This window comes from Lagopus leucura, unplaced genomic scaffold (genome assembly GCF_019238085.1).
Source record: "Lagopus leucura isolate 7727_CA_CO unplaced genomic scaffold, USGS_WTPT01 Super-Scaffold_100157, whole genome shotgun sequence".
Classification (NCBI taxonomy): Eukaryota; Metazoa; Chordata; class Aves; order Galliformes; family Phasianidae; genus Lagopus; species Lagopus leucura.
Genome location: NW_024962334.1, coordinates 26,544,445 through 26,558,362, shown reverse-complemented (window position 1 = coordinate 26,558,362; position 13,918 = coordinate 26,544,445). Strand labels below are relative to the sequence as shown.

Genomic DNA, 13,918 nt, shown 5'->3' with positions numbered 1-13,918 from the left:
GGTCCTGAAATTCAAGTTCAAGTCATATATCAGATACGGGATTCTTAGAAAACATTATGGTGCTAATACCAGAATAACTTCAGCTAATTAGTCTCAGTAGCTCAAACTGTAGGAAGGTAGAATCATACTAATAGTTTGCAAAAATCATGTTAAGATGCCATATTTTATTATTCCATTAGCTCTTATTTCTCCATGGAAAGAGTCCTTATCAGAAACTGCTAGTGCAGATTGCTCACAAATCTTTCACAAATTCTTTGCAGTTCAAAAATCCATTTTGCAATATTGAAGTTATTCTTTGCCATATCCGCTCTGTTTCTGATGATTTTGTTCAGCAGAGATTACTTTCATTAAAAAAAATATATAATAATTTACCTTTCAGAATGTGAAGCTGGGAATCATGGAAATGGAAATTTACTCCACTAAATACATCAATTCTTGATCCTCTACAGATGTCAAATTTCCTTTCATCGCTGTCCTCAACAGAAATGAATCAAGAACATTTCCAGCAACACTGACATACGGTTTCTACATCTATTTGGCTGATCCGATTATGTTCTATGCCAGCTTCTCAACAACTTCCTTTGATTTTAGTAGACACTTCACATAACCTCACGCTATTTCTTACATATTGCATGGATAAAGAAGCTAAGAAGTAATGACTTCTTTTTATTCCTCAGAGAGTTGCCACTCTTTCATTCTTTAATGGTATTTCAGTCTTTTCTGGCTCAGTTGCTGGCAGTTTCTTAAAAGATACACATGATCTTTTATTTTTTATTTTAATACTCCTTTTTCTTTGTGACAAATACTTCTGCATTAAATATTTCCTACTTTCTGTACCTGTAATTCATCACTACAGAGCACATGACTGAAATCACAAACATTTCAATTCGATCTTTGACAGAGATAAGCATAATGCAGATGTTAAATTGAAGAAATGTTTTGACTGAATGATCACCTGTACTGTAGCTGGTATCTAATCATAAATGAGCAGTTTACATGAGCCCAACATATATAATTATCTCTACCAGGACTGCATTGTCCTTTCATCTTTCAGATTATAAAATCCAGATGAAAACCACATACAACTGTATGACTTTTACACTTCAGATTAAAAGAAGAGGAACAGATAGATGTGTGAGTACATATCAGCACAGATGGGCTAGCGGATGTCCTCTTTAAGTTGTTAAGGTTGTGTAAGAACCTGTTTCCACTGTAATATAACTTCATATATTTGAGTTAGAATGTATATTTTAAAAAATTCTGATTAATCCTGTTACAACACCACAGTCTTTTGTAAACAGCACCTGGCATCAGTTAGGATAGCCTTCAAATCGAGTATTCAATTACTTTTCTTCTGCAAAATGGAAAAAAGAATAAAGTGGACTGGGTGTTTGTTTCTATGAACAATATTTTTACAGCAAATAAATACCTAATACCAGAGAATTAAAAGAGGTTCAATTTTTACAGTAATCTGTACAAGCTTTTTTACAAATAGGCCCTGTATTTTTCAGTGTGCAACAGTTGAAATAAAAACTGTACTTACTCTTTCCCCTTTTACTCCTGGGGATCCACATTCTCCTCTTTCACCCTTTATAAGAAATCAATATGTTAAGATCTAAACAAGATGTCTTGATTACATTAGATGCACTTAAAACTGTGCAAGCAGTGCAATAGCAGAAGAGGCTCAGCAGATTTTGAGGACCTGAGAGCTGCAGCATTAGGCACGATCTGCAGAAGATATGGTGGGCCCTACTCAGGATGCACACTTTTTGTCTCTGAAAACACCTACAAAATATGCAACCTACATAGTAAGAGGATAACATATTTAATATCCAACAAGTTTTGCCGTATTTTTCCACTTTGCTGTGCTGCCTCCAAAGATCCTGTTTCTCTCTATATTCCAGTTTCATTATTGTGATGTCCACTATTTTCCGGAGTAATAATTGTGAGACTGTATAAACAAAATGAAGAATTACTAGAGAAAATTGGATAATCTCTGTTTCTTTACTGGTTATGATGGCCAAGTTAGTCTATTTCAGCTATAGAATCTGACAAGATCCTGAATAATACTTTTTTTTTTTTCTTTTTTTTTTCCCCTCTCTGAAGAACCTCCCTTGGGATTTGTTTTGGGCGAGCACTAACTGTGTCAAATAATAGTTAGTTTAAGTCAGCTTCCTTCTGTCAAGTTTTTAAAAAGCCAATTAATTACAAATCTACTTGTGTTTGCAACACACAATTTCAAATTCTTTCTATTTAACCTGTATTCAGCACTCACCTTTCTTCTTTCCAGCAGCTTTTTCACCAGTCTTTGGCATTTTTAAAAAATATTTAGATTATATTTTTTATCTTGTAATTTTGTTTTTTATTCCAACAAACAAGTCTGCCAACTCACATAAATTACGTACATTTTTGCTTTACTTTTAGGGATTGCTCTGGGAGCTCTCATGACAAACAGGCAAGACAGGCTCTTCTTTCCATTGTTTCACTCATCAACAAGTGATAATTTATTTTTACAGCTCATCCATTCTATAAAAATCTTACCTTCTCACCCTTATAGCCAGGAGCTCCCTGTTTGAAAACAAAAAAAGAAAAAAAGAAAGAAAGGAAAAAGGAGGGGAGGGGAAGATCATAAAAGAAAATGCAAAGGCAAACACGCTGTTAATTTGTACAGGAAACAAAACCAGTAGCTAATTATGATTAAGAAGTTTAACTATTCATTAAAATAAAACATTTCTCTGGTATCATTTAATTTGTAATTATATCCAAATTTAGAAATGTGCATTATGTGGTTATGACATTGCTGTAAATATGTCAATCAGATTGCCTGACTTTTAGCAGATATACACTACGTTTAAACAAGATTTTTAAATTGAATTGATCTTATGTGTGGAGTAACGTTAATTTTTCTACTTGGAATGAACAAGAATTCAAGCTAAGAAATACCAGATTTCAGAAGTCATTGTAGAACTAATTAGATGTTGTTAATGATGACATCTTCAACTCTGTCTTCTCAGAAGTACAATGCAGGTCAATACAAAATCATGTAGCCTCAAAAGTTTGTTTTGTCAGTGGCAATCCCAACTCTACACTTAAGCACACGAGTAGAATTAAGCAATTTTTAATGTGTTCATCTCAGCACAGATGCTTCTCTAAGCCAGAGTCTAGCTTAGGTGCTCTAAATAATTAAATAAATTGAATTTGTGAAAAAATGGAAAAGGTATTTTCAATTCAGTGGAAATAAACTTGGATATCCTTAGGATCTGGAAGATAATCTGAAAAAAAACAACCAAATATGAGTTAGCTCTGTAGTACTCACATACCTCTTCACCTTTTTCTCCCTGGTCTCCTTTTTGAGAGTCACCCTGTTGGAAGCAAAGGAACATAATTGAAATAGGCATTGTTCTTTTATTTCTTACTACTACAGTAGAACCTGGAACACTATTCAAGGACTAAAAATTGCCTTTTCTATTTAGAAATATCAGCACTTCCTCACACAATTATGAACACAATATTCTCAAAAATTAATATAGAAAGTTCAACTACTGTTATTAAATGACAGAAACATCAATCATTAGAGCAAACTGCTCCATACAAGAGATTTGTCTGTTGTTAGAAAGTTCTGTGGAGCTTAGCAAGCCATCAGACAGATCCAGAGATTTCTGCTGCTAGAGAAACAATTGAATGACTAGCAGTTTTAACATGGTCTTCTTTTAACAGCTGACTACTAAAGCAGCTAACTGTAAATGTCTCATAGCAAAAGTCAGTTTTTAAACCACACTTTAACATATCTCCTTTGCTTTTTTTACCTCTATAGTTTGGACAAAAATAGATAGAAATGTGCCTATATTTTTTAAAAACTCTCTCAACCTTGTTTCCTTTTGGTCCTGGTTCACCTCTTTCCCCTTTGTCTCCAGCATCACCCTGAAATAAAGCAGGAGAATGTTATTACAATGGTCAGGAAAAAATTTCCAGTTCCTTGGAGGCTACAGATTTGGTGCTGGCAAAATTATTTTTGAATAAGCTAAGGGATAAATTCACACAGAATCAGGTATGGCACATGTGACACAACTTCCATACATATAGAATCATAGAATATTCCAAGTTGGAAGGAATCCATAAGGATCATCTAGTCCAACTCCTGGCTCCACAGAGGACCACAAAAAAAATAAATAAAAAAATCAAACTCTATGCCTGAGAGCACTGTCCAAATGCTTTTGAACTCTGGTTCTTGGGACCATGCCCACCACCCTCTGGTGCAGATCCTTTCCCTGACCCCCAGCTGCCCCTCACACAGCTCCATGCCATACCCTCAGGCACTGCTGCTGTCACACAGAGCAGAGCTCAGCGCTGCCCTTTCAATCCCTTGAGGAGCTGCAGCTGCCATGAGGGCTCCCCTCAGCTCCTCTTCTCTGGGCTCAGCAAAAACCAAGTGAACTCAGTCACTTCTCATATGTCTTCCTCTTTAAACCCTTCACCATCTCTGTACCCCTCCTTTGGACATTCTCTAATAGTTTCACGTCCTTTTTGTGCTTTGGTGCCCCAAACTTCACACAGTACTTGATGTGAGGCCACAGCGCTGCAGAAAGCAGGACGATCACTTTCCTTACCTGGTGGCAGCGCTGGACCTGATACCCCCCAGGGTATGGTTGGCCCTTTTGGCTGCCAGGGCACACAGCTGGCTGACATACAACTTGCTGTTAAACAAGACCCCCAGATCCCTTTCTCTGGGGCTGTCGTCCAGTGTCTCATCCCCTGTCTACATAGCAAGGGCTGCCCCATCCTAGGTGCATAATTTGGCAGTTGCTCTTGTTAGTCTTTGGGTGGTTGGTAATTGCCCAGCTCTTTAATTATCCTGGATCTCACTGTAAGGCCTCCCCACCCTTGACAGAGTTAGTATCATTGTCAAACTTGTTCAGAACAACTTCTAGTCCTACATCGAAGTCATTTACAAAAACATTAAAGAGAAGTGGCCCTAAAATGAAGCCTTAAAGTATTTGATCAGTTGCTCAGTGTGTAGGGAGAAAGGCAAAACCCTTCATATGTACCTTGTCTGTCTCTGGGAGAGCTATTAAAGGTACAAAAACGTTCAGAGGTCACACACTGTTCTTTCCCTGGGCCAAGAAGCTGTTATGTTCTGAAGTGTTACAAGAGAGTGGTAGAGGAAGAATTTTAGAACTTTCTTCACATAAGCCATCATTTTCTGGTAGAAATAAATCTTTGTCTAACAGACCTTCGTTTCCATATTGCAGGTTTCTAGGATAACTTTTTGAGTTTCAAAATAATGCACCTTTTTAACCGTGGTGTTTATCTAGTAATATAAAGATATGTCCATGACAGCATGTGAATACAGACATTTTTTTGTTTGAGCTCTTAAAATGGCAGCAGCCTTTCCAGAGATGTCAGTGACATACTATGATACCCCGCTTCTGTTTTATCATGTATGCACAGAAAATACCTTGATTTATAAACACATTAACCAATTATAATACAGTGCAACACTGATCACAATGATTAAAATGCAAATTCTCAAGGTTTTCCACATGAATGCATACTTACAGGATCACCTTTGTCTCCTTTTATTCCCATTTCACAGACACAGTTCTTCTGCATACACTAAAGGGTTATTAGAAACATTATGTAAACATTTTCAAATGTGTTATTTCAGGTTTCTTAAGTAAAAACTCTGCTTTTGCCTGCTGACATGAGAAAACATTAGAAAACATAAAATACATGATATATTAACAAATATTTCTTTTAGAATCAACATTACAGTTCAGTATAGCCTAACCAAAATCAGTTGTTTGAATTCCAAACTTCATTTATAACACAAATCAGTTACTGATGTAATTACAAATATTTAAAGCTGCATATACACACTGTAAAGTACTGTGAAACTTTATGTTTTTTGGGTAATTTTGACATTGCTGTTGTTTTTAGTGAGACAACTAATGAACTTTCACATATTGTAGTGTTTCTATTCTGATTCAGAAGGAAAAGTTTTTTATGCTACCAATACTACCAAATGGAAGTTGAAGATTTATCAGGAACAGGGTGGGAGAAGCTATACACAGGGAAGGAAGGGTGATTCATTCTGCAACACTGCTGCTTTACAAGAGAAACAGATATCAGGAGGAAAAGATACCATCTAGCATTAATAAGAGTAACCAAGAGTAAAAGGAGTAAAACTCAAAAAAAACCTACTTTCTTCCGAAGTAAGGCTTCCTGTAGGAAAAACAAAACAAAACAAAATGTATTATTTCCGCATAGAACTCATTTAACAGTGTACTAATTTAACTATTTTCCCTCTCTGGTTTACAGAATTCCCCAAGGTAAATGGAAAAGAATATAAACACCTTCACCTGTCACCATTGGTAAGAACACTAGTCTATGAAACTAATCACATTGAAATGATTCTTCACTATGAGAAGGGGGGGTGCTCCACATGCCCTATAATGACCAGAAAGTAACTAGACAGGTAAAGAGACAATATTAAAAATCAAAGGTAAGAAGGGGAATATGAAAGATTGAGGAAAGGCCTTACTGTGGAAGCTTTTGCTAAAATAATACATAGAGGAAGGTCTCAATGTTTTATCAGTGTTATGCATGATAGCACCAGTAAACTGTTGAAGTTTTACCATATGCTCAGAGACACACTCCTTGTGCTGGGGAATACCCTGTCCCTTCATTGCTGTGCTATCGTTATTCAAGCACACAAATCCTTGGAAAGTGGCTGGAAAGAAGCAGCCAACTTGATCCTGACTCTTGGTTTACCACAGAGACATGAATTACAAAAATACTCCTTCCAACAGCACCATTCCCTGAGATCTCTTCGATGAATTTTTGATTTGCTAATACGTCAATTCATAGGGGCAAAATATACACCTGTAACGGGAGAAATATTTTAGAAGTGTCTCTTGTACCTCACTGCAAATCTCTGCACTGCCTTCAGGACTAACCTGACAAAGTTAAAGGAAATTGGCCATGGATAGATGTGGGACCATATTACATCAGCATTACTCACCAATTCCAATACTACATCAACTGTCAGGTTCTCATCATCCAGGCATAAGACACGTTTAAAGGATGAATCACCAGATATCAAGCGCAATTTTTCTTCCTTTACATTTTTCTTGGAAAGGCCGATGGTAAAAAAGTTTATTCCAAGACTCCTTGCAGCAGTGGCTATGGCCTGGACATCTGGGCTGTTTGGATGATCCACACCATCAGTCATCAGAAAAGCCACTTTTATACTTCTCTCCCGACCTTCATTTTGGAACAGCTGAGTGGCATTGGAAATTGCATAGTAGGAGTAGGTGCCTTGGCCAATGTAGACCAGAGCCCTGATTTTCTCTTTAAAATTCTGCACATTTTTCCATGCAATAAAAGGATGATCAATGTTGACTGTGCTGCTGAACTGCATGCCTGCTAGTTTGACGTTGTACTTCTGAGATTTAACTGGCTTCATCTGGAAAATGTTGTCAGTTAAGCTTACAACAAAATTCTTCTGTAAACCAAACAACTGATTTTTGGCACTCTCTGAACTGTCCACGATAAAGACTATATCAACGAGACACAAATCACCTGCAGGGGAGCAAGGAAATTAAATCTATGAATGATGGGCACATCTGCATTACAGACTCTCTGCAACAATCCCAATCTTCAAACCATTCCCCCAAAATTCCTGTCTTTTCAGTATTGTTCTGAAGAGAATTTCATTATGAATGCCAATAAATTCTATTAAAGTCCAGTATTTAAATTTAATTTACTTTAATTTATATCAGAATTATTAAAGACAATCTACAGACACTTTCAAATTAAGTTCTTAATGGGATTGGTTCAGAATTTTAATTAGTTTTGCACACAAAGTACAAATTTTCCACGTGCAATTTCAAAATGAAGAATAGGTGCCTTATCATTTAAAAGAGAAACATGTGTCAATTGAAATAATAGGGCAAATTGTAATGCCTAGCCAAGAAAATGCAGGACACAGCTCAGCATCTGTGGTTATCAGTAATCAAAATAAATTACATTTATGAATGTATTCATATTTATTCTTAAACACGAGGACACATGCAGTATGGTCAACTCAGATATTTAGGAAAAGGTTTTACCTTCATCTCTTTGCAAAAAAGAATAAGACTTTTTCCCTTTCTTTTTATCTTGTCCTTCTGCTATCTGGTTTGTTGCCACAGCCAGAAGTAGAAAGCAAAAGAAAGAATGTTTTTTCCTCATAATGCTGTTTATCCCAAATTAGATGACTTTTGCTTCCTGTTAAAAGAAAAAAATAATCTGTGAACACTTCATGAGTAAATGCAAATAAGCAAACATACATATTTACAGACAGAATACACGTTTGTGGAAAGCACAATTCTAGAGGCAACTTCTTAAAAACACTTATAAAAAGTAATCACGTAGGTGGTTTAAGCATAGCAGCCAGTGCAATCCCAACTGGAGCTCCAGTTTATATTAGAATGTGTTCTGTTAGAGGAGATTTATGGGTAGAACACAGTGCCCACTTTTCAGTTTTAAAAACATCAGTGCTATCTTTAACTTCCAGTTGAAATTACAACAAAGTAAGGTAAAAGAAATTGCCATTAATTAATGTTGCTCTCAACATATTTTGCTATTAATATATTTGTATTAAAATAGCAGAGGTATTACGGAAAATAAAAATACAAATAATCTCTAGAAATGTTTAATTGTTAGGGATAAATAGATCTAAGCACTTTAGGATACAAATATATTACCCACGGCTGGAGAATTAGCATGAATGACTTATAAAAAAACCAATGGCTTAGCAGTGAAATTTAGTACATGAGTGTGTCATTAATGTACATTATTATAACAGAATGTGTGCAATGTTGTCTGAAAAGACAGTAGTCTATTATGACAGCATACACTAAAAAAGTGAATATTGCAATATTTAAGGCAGTGACTTAACATAGTTCTAGAGAAAACTGTACTCCATTAAAAATCAATTTTTAAAAGCCTTTAATTCACAGTAATTTGAAATACCATTAATAATGGTAACCAATAATATCTCAAATTTAACTATTCTTCCTAAGCACTACCTCCCACTCCATCAAGCAGTTACATCTATAGAATCTATCAGTGTCATTCTCTACAGGTACAAAAGTCTCTTACCTTCAAAGATATTCAAAGGGCAAACTGGGGATAGAATGAGCTGTCAGCATAGAAAACGTCCAGTAGGTTTACACAGTATGGAAAAACAAAGAAAACTGCAAATAAATAGCCCATCCACTCGTAAATGACTCTATCTTGCCTCAAGATCTTTTATGGTCCATTATTTCTGGTCAGTTGGCCAAAATTTAAATGAAAACACTCAGGCATTTTGCCAGTGCTGAGTGGGAGACCAAGCCACTCTGTTAAAGGGACAGAGTCAGTCCAGGAGCACAAATACTTTCCGTTTTTACACAGCTGAACTTTCACACTAAAATACTTGCTCCTAAACAATTTACATCTTTGCCTATCAACCCTGTCAGCCACACCTCTTTAGCTTCTCCATGCAGCAGTGGCCACACAAGAGATGTGACATTAGCATAGCATCCCTTACAGCCTGAGCTCAGGCTTGAAGAGGAGAACTTGGGTGCACTGCAGTAAAGAGAAATACTGGGAGGACTGAAGTTACCACTGAGTGTCTGGGAGTAAAGAGGATGTACAACCCAAAGGAAGGTAGCATTTGTTTCATTGTTTCACAAACAAATTGCAAGGCACATATAAACCTGGACGCAATATTATTTTCTCCTTGAAAGAAAATAGTTGTGATCAGGGAGGGAAAGAAATAATAAGTTCCAGAGAATTCGAAAATTCAGATTACCTTCAGATTCTGCAATATGAATGTATTTAAATGCCTAAAAGGCCAAAATAGGAGGCATTACTTACAGAGCTGCCCTTGTACATTTTAAATTGGCAAATGTATATACAGATGACAAGTTCTAAATCCCTTTGGGCATAACTTTCACACAAAACAGCTTTAACCTCTTTGAAAGCATAGGCACTTAATCCCTAGTGTGCCATAGCAGCTCGCTGTACCCACTGCAGCTACTGACCTTTTGCACTCCACCTCTCAGAGCTCCCTTACCAGGGCAGATAACCCCTCCAGATTGAAATAGGGGATGATGAGACTTTGGTCAATAAACTTCACATTATCGTTCATGATCTGAGAGAACGTGGATACTGTCTGATATTTGAGTTACAGCAACTCAAATGGCACAGTAAAGAAACAGAAAGAGGTGACAAAGACGAGAGAGATTCTGGATGAAGGGAGATGAGAAAGTGACAATTCTTTCACTTGGATAGCCACAACTGAATGTGAGTATGATACAGATCTACAAAAGCAAGAAAGAAGGTGACTACTGTATAGTACAGGAATATGATATGTCAAGATGTTTTGATTCTGCTTGATCAGTGATATCAATCAGATTTGAATGCCTTAAATTTTCATTTTTTTCCCCCAGTATGTCCTTCACACAGTAAGAATGACAACATTCCCTTGAATACACTGTAGATTTTTTACATCCTGTTAGGAAACAGAGCAATTGGATGCAATTTGAAGTACACACTTTAAGCCTAATGCCTGAGGTATATTAAGTCAGTGACATTCTTATTCATGCTTCATGTAACATATAGTCTTCAAAAATAAGACTGCAATATACCAAGCAAATGATCATTTAGCTGCTGAGTTAAATGGTGTGTAACATATAAAATAAAGAGGTATTATTTATGCTGTCTAAATTCTGCCCTCTGGTGTATCTACGTGATTATGCACTGCAATAAGTTTGGGCGTCTTATTCAGCCTTTAATCAGGACACAATTAGCAAACAAAATTACTGTAAAACACAAGGTCCATATGTACGAAATAACATAAGCCTATGGTATAAGAGTATAACACACATCCCTTTGTAATAGAAAGTGAAAGCTGAAGACTAAGATAGTAAAAGACTGAGATGCTGGGCTTCATGAGAGAAAATATCTCTTGGAATAACGGATTGCACTCCGTCCCTGTCTGATCCGGATAAACTAAATACTCATTTCAGATATTCTTCTTTTAGATATCCAGACAGGGAGCCTCAGGACCTGATGTTCTGTGCCCTACAAAATCAATGGTTGCTCAAAGCGACCAATGGATGTATCAGCAAATTAATACAACCTACTGAAGGAGTTCCTTCAGAGTTTGGAGTTTTCAGAGAATTCAAATGACAACCTAATTGTGACACTCTGGAATACACGTGAACAAACTGTTCTTCAAATTGCTGCATTAAAGAAACCTGTTCATTTATGTTCTCTGTGTAATGCTCCAATATCAACATTTGCAGCGACTCGACTTTCTACCACCTCCCTGCTAACATTCTCATGGCCACCACACAAAAAGCAACAACTACCAATTACACTGCAATTCAATAGTGTGCTTACACTGTCATGAGATCTCAAGAAGTGAGTAAGATGTCAGATATTTAAGCTCCTCATTCCCACATATCTAAAGAACTTCCTCTTAAAATCAGTTAGATAATGCAACTATAGGTGGTTACTGAAAACAGATGGGAACAAGTCAGTATGTCTGACTTCAACAGTACCAAAGGAAGTGGATCACTGAAGAATGAATAGGCAGTGAAATAAGCACAAAAATACAGGCTGCCAATGTTGCTTTGATATATGATATACTACCCTAATTGAATTACTCTTATTTTTTCCATAAATTTTAGCCTGCTTTATTTATCAAAACCATTACTAAGTTCCTAAAGATGACCATTGTTACAGAAAAAAGAGCTGTGTTTTCATGCAAAATGTGATTTCTACTTCCAAAAATGAAATTTGGCCTTTTTAAAGTACAGCTCAGTAGCTAAGTCAATAGCTGGAATCATAATTTAGCTTGGAATGCCACCTTGTGCAAATACAAAAATCTATGAACCACATCAGTTTCAGTTTCAAAATTTAGGAAATTGAATTTTATGTTTTAGAAAATGAGCATATTTATTAAAATCGTAGTTTGAAAGATTCAGATAGAAACATACTGCAACCAGTTCCTTAGGCTCATGATTCCCTGTGGTGGGGAGTCCTAGAGGACCATGAAGACCAGGAGAGCAAGGCTCTCCCTGAAGATATAAAAACAATTAAGAGAGTGCTACTGTGGGTGAGGAGTTTTGAGGTTAAAAGCATTATTTTAAAAAGAAATTCTTCACTGTTCGTATTTTGGAGAAGTATACTTTGGAAGGTACGTGGCTTGAGGAGAAAAAAGAAGGTAAAATAAGGATGCACAGGCTTTAGTTCATATGCAATTCTGTATGTTCAAACTGTAATCCCTTGAATAATGTAATCCTGTTATAAACAACTCCAACTGGAATGGGGAAAATGTCTTGGAAAGAGGGAAGTTAGAGAAACTAATTCCAATTCTGTTTCAGAGAAAGGAGTCATATTGTTTACACATGAATTCAAAGTCTGACATACCTAATCTTTGTCCAGTATTTTGGCCAAAATTCTCTTACCCTGATCCATACTTGCAGTTTCCAGGCCCCTGTATCAATTTTTGTGCCTGTACCTTCTCCCCTTCTTCAATCTTTCATGATCTATCTCTAAACAGTCTTGGCCTCCTGTCAGCCATTCTGGGGAGGTGCCCCACTGCCCCTGACAGGTCCGCTAAACTCAGCAGGGTGCACCTCTCCTATCCATGGTAGCCAGAGACCCCTGAAAGGTGATGGCTCCTGAATGAGTTCCCAGACTGTGAGAAATAACTCAAATGATTTTTCGGAGACCGGATCTCTTGTGAAGAAGTTTTAACTTGTGATTGCAATGGCAGACATCCAGCAAGCAGGAGCACACAACCACAAAAAAAAAAAAAATAAAAAAAATAAAAAATCACAGCCTTATATCCCCTATTGACTGACACCAAGAATTCCTCCCATTTCCTTGTTGATTGAGTACTTCAGGTTCACAATCTACCCGACACTTGCTGTTGTATTTACAGCTTGATCCCATCAACCTTGGACCTCTCTCTCATTCTTGCCTCATAAATTATTACCTCCTGCTTATTGTGTTTGTCCCATCCATTTCCCCAATCTTGACAGCTGAGCCTCTCACTATCTGCTCATCTGTTTGTCTAGGAGTACCCTAGCTTGTATATGAGGTTGGGAAAAACCCCCCCAGTTTTAACTTTCACACCTCCAAGGACACACTGCTGGCTCATACCCCGCTGCCATGCCTATTATTTTCGGTAGGGCTCTGCTCTATCCTAACATTCCCCAGACTGTACTGATAGTGCAAGTTGCCACAACACAGGTGTAAGACTTGCACTGGGATTTGATGAACATCATGATGTTCACCTGGGCCTGCTGCTCAGCCTGTTTAGGTCTCTGAATGGCATCCCATCCATCGGGCATGTCAGCTGTACCACACAGCTTGGTGTTGACAGGGACCAGTGAACAGTTTTTTCACATAATAACACTTTTTCACAGTGGTTATAAACTGAAGGACAGAATGCTTGTGTAAATGAAAGCTCAAGAACAAGAATGTGGGAGCTGAAGGAATTTGGTGTCAAGTAAAGATAAGAAAGCAGAAAGATAAGACATCAAAACAGATGCCTCAGCTCAGCGCAACACAGTTGGTTTACCTCTCATTAAAAGTTAGAAGTTGACATTGAGGATGACTACTAGCCTTCATCCAAAGACCACAAGATGGAGCTCAGAGACGCTCTACATTTTAGGACGCGTGCTCGGGGAAGTTGGACAGGATTTACTCACATGTTGCTGTCACTGAGATACTCAGAAAACAGAGCTAGAACAGCCCGCCCCAGCATCAAAGGCGCGCAGCGCACCCACCTCCACTGGGGGGGGGCGCTGTGGTGCCGCTGCGTGACGTCACCACACCAATCACCAGAACACTCCCAACACGGAAGTGAGAGCGC

At 37.4% G+C, this 13,918-nt stretch overlaps 1 protein-coding gene across 3 annotated transcripts in view; it reads right to left on the bottom strand.

The window, feature by feature from the left end:
* Positions 1-13,858, bottom strand: part of COL28A1 (collagen type XXVIII alpha 1 chain) — a 63,426-nt gene extending 49,568 nt beyond the window's left edge. For 2 of the 3 annotated variants that reach the window (XR_006181947.1, XM_042889085.1), the window contains exons 1-9: positions 9,145-9,521; positions 8,112-8,268; positions 7,022-7,581; positions 6,202-6,222; positions 5,557-5,613; positions 3,868-3,921; positions 3,321-3,362; positions 2,542-2,568; positions 1,544-1,588 (exon numbers count right to left, since the gene is read on the bottom strand). Coding sequence is in view for 2 of the 3 variants with exons in the window: in XM_042889085.1 (XP_042745019.1) it covers positions 1,544-1,588; positions 2,542-2,568; positions 3,321-3,362; positions 3,868-3,921; positions 5,557-5,613; positions 6,202-6,222; positions 7,022-7,581; positions 8,112-8,232 (927 nt within the window). In the remaining variant the exon portion in view is untranslated. Of the gene's footprint in view, positions 1-1,543; positions 1,589-2,541; positions 2,569-3,320; positions 3,363-3,867; positions 3,922-5,556; positions 5,614-6,201; positions 6,223-7,021; positions 7,582-8,111; positions 8,269-9,144; positions 9,522-13,832 lie in introns of those variants that run through there. The other variant, XM_042889086.1, reaches the window with a different exon arrangement.
* Between the last annotated feature and the right edge of the window lie 60 nt (positions 13,859-13,918).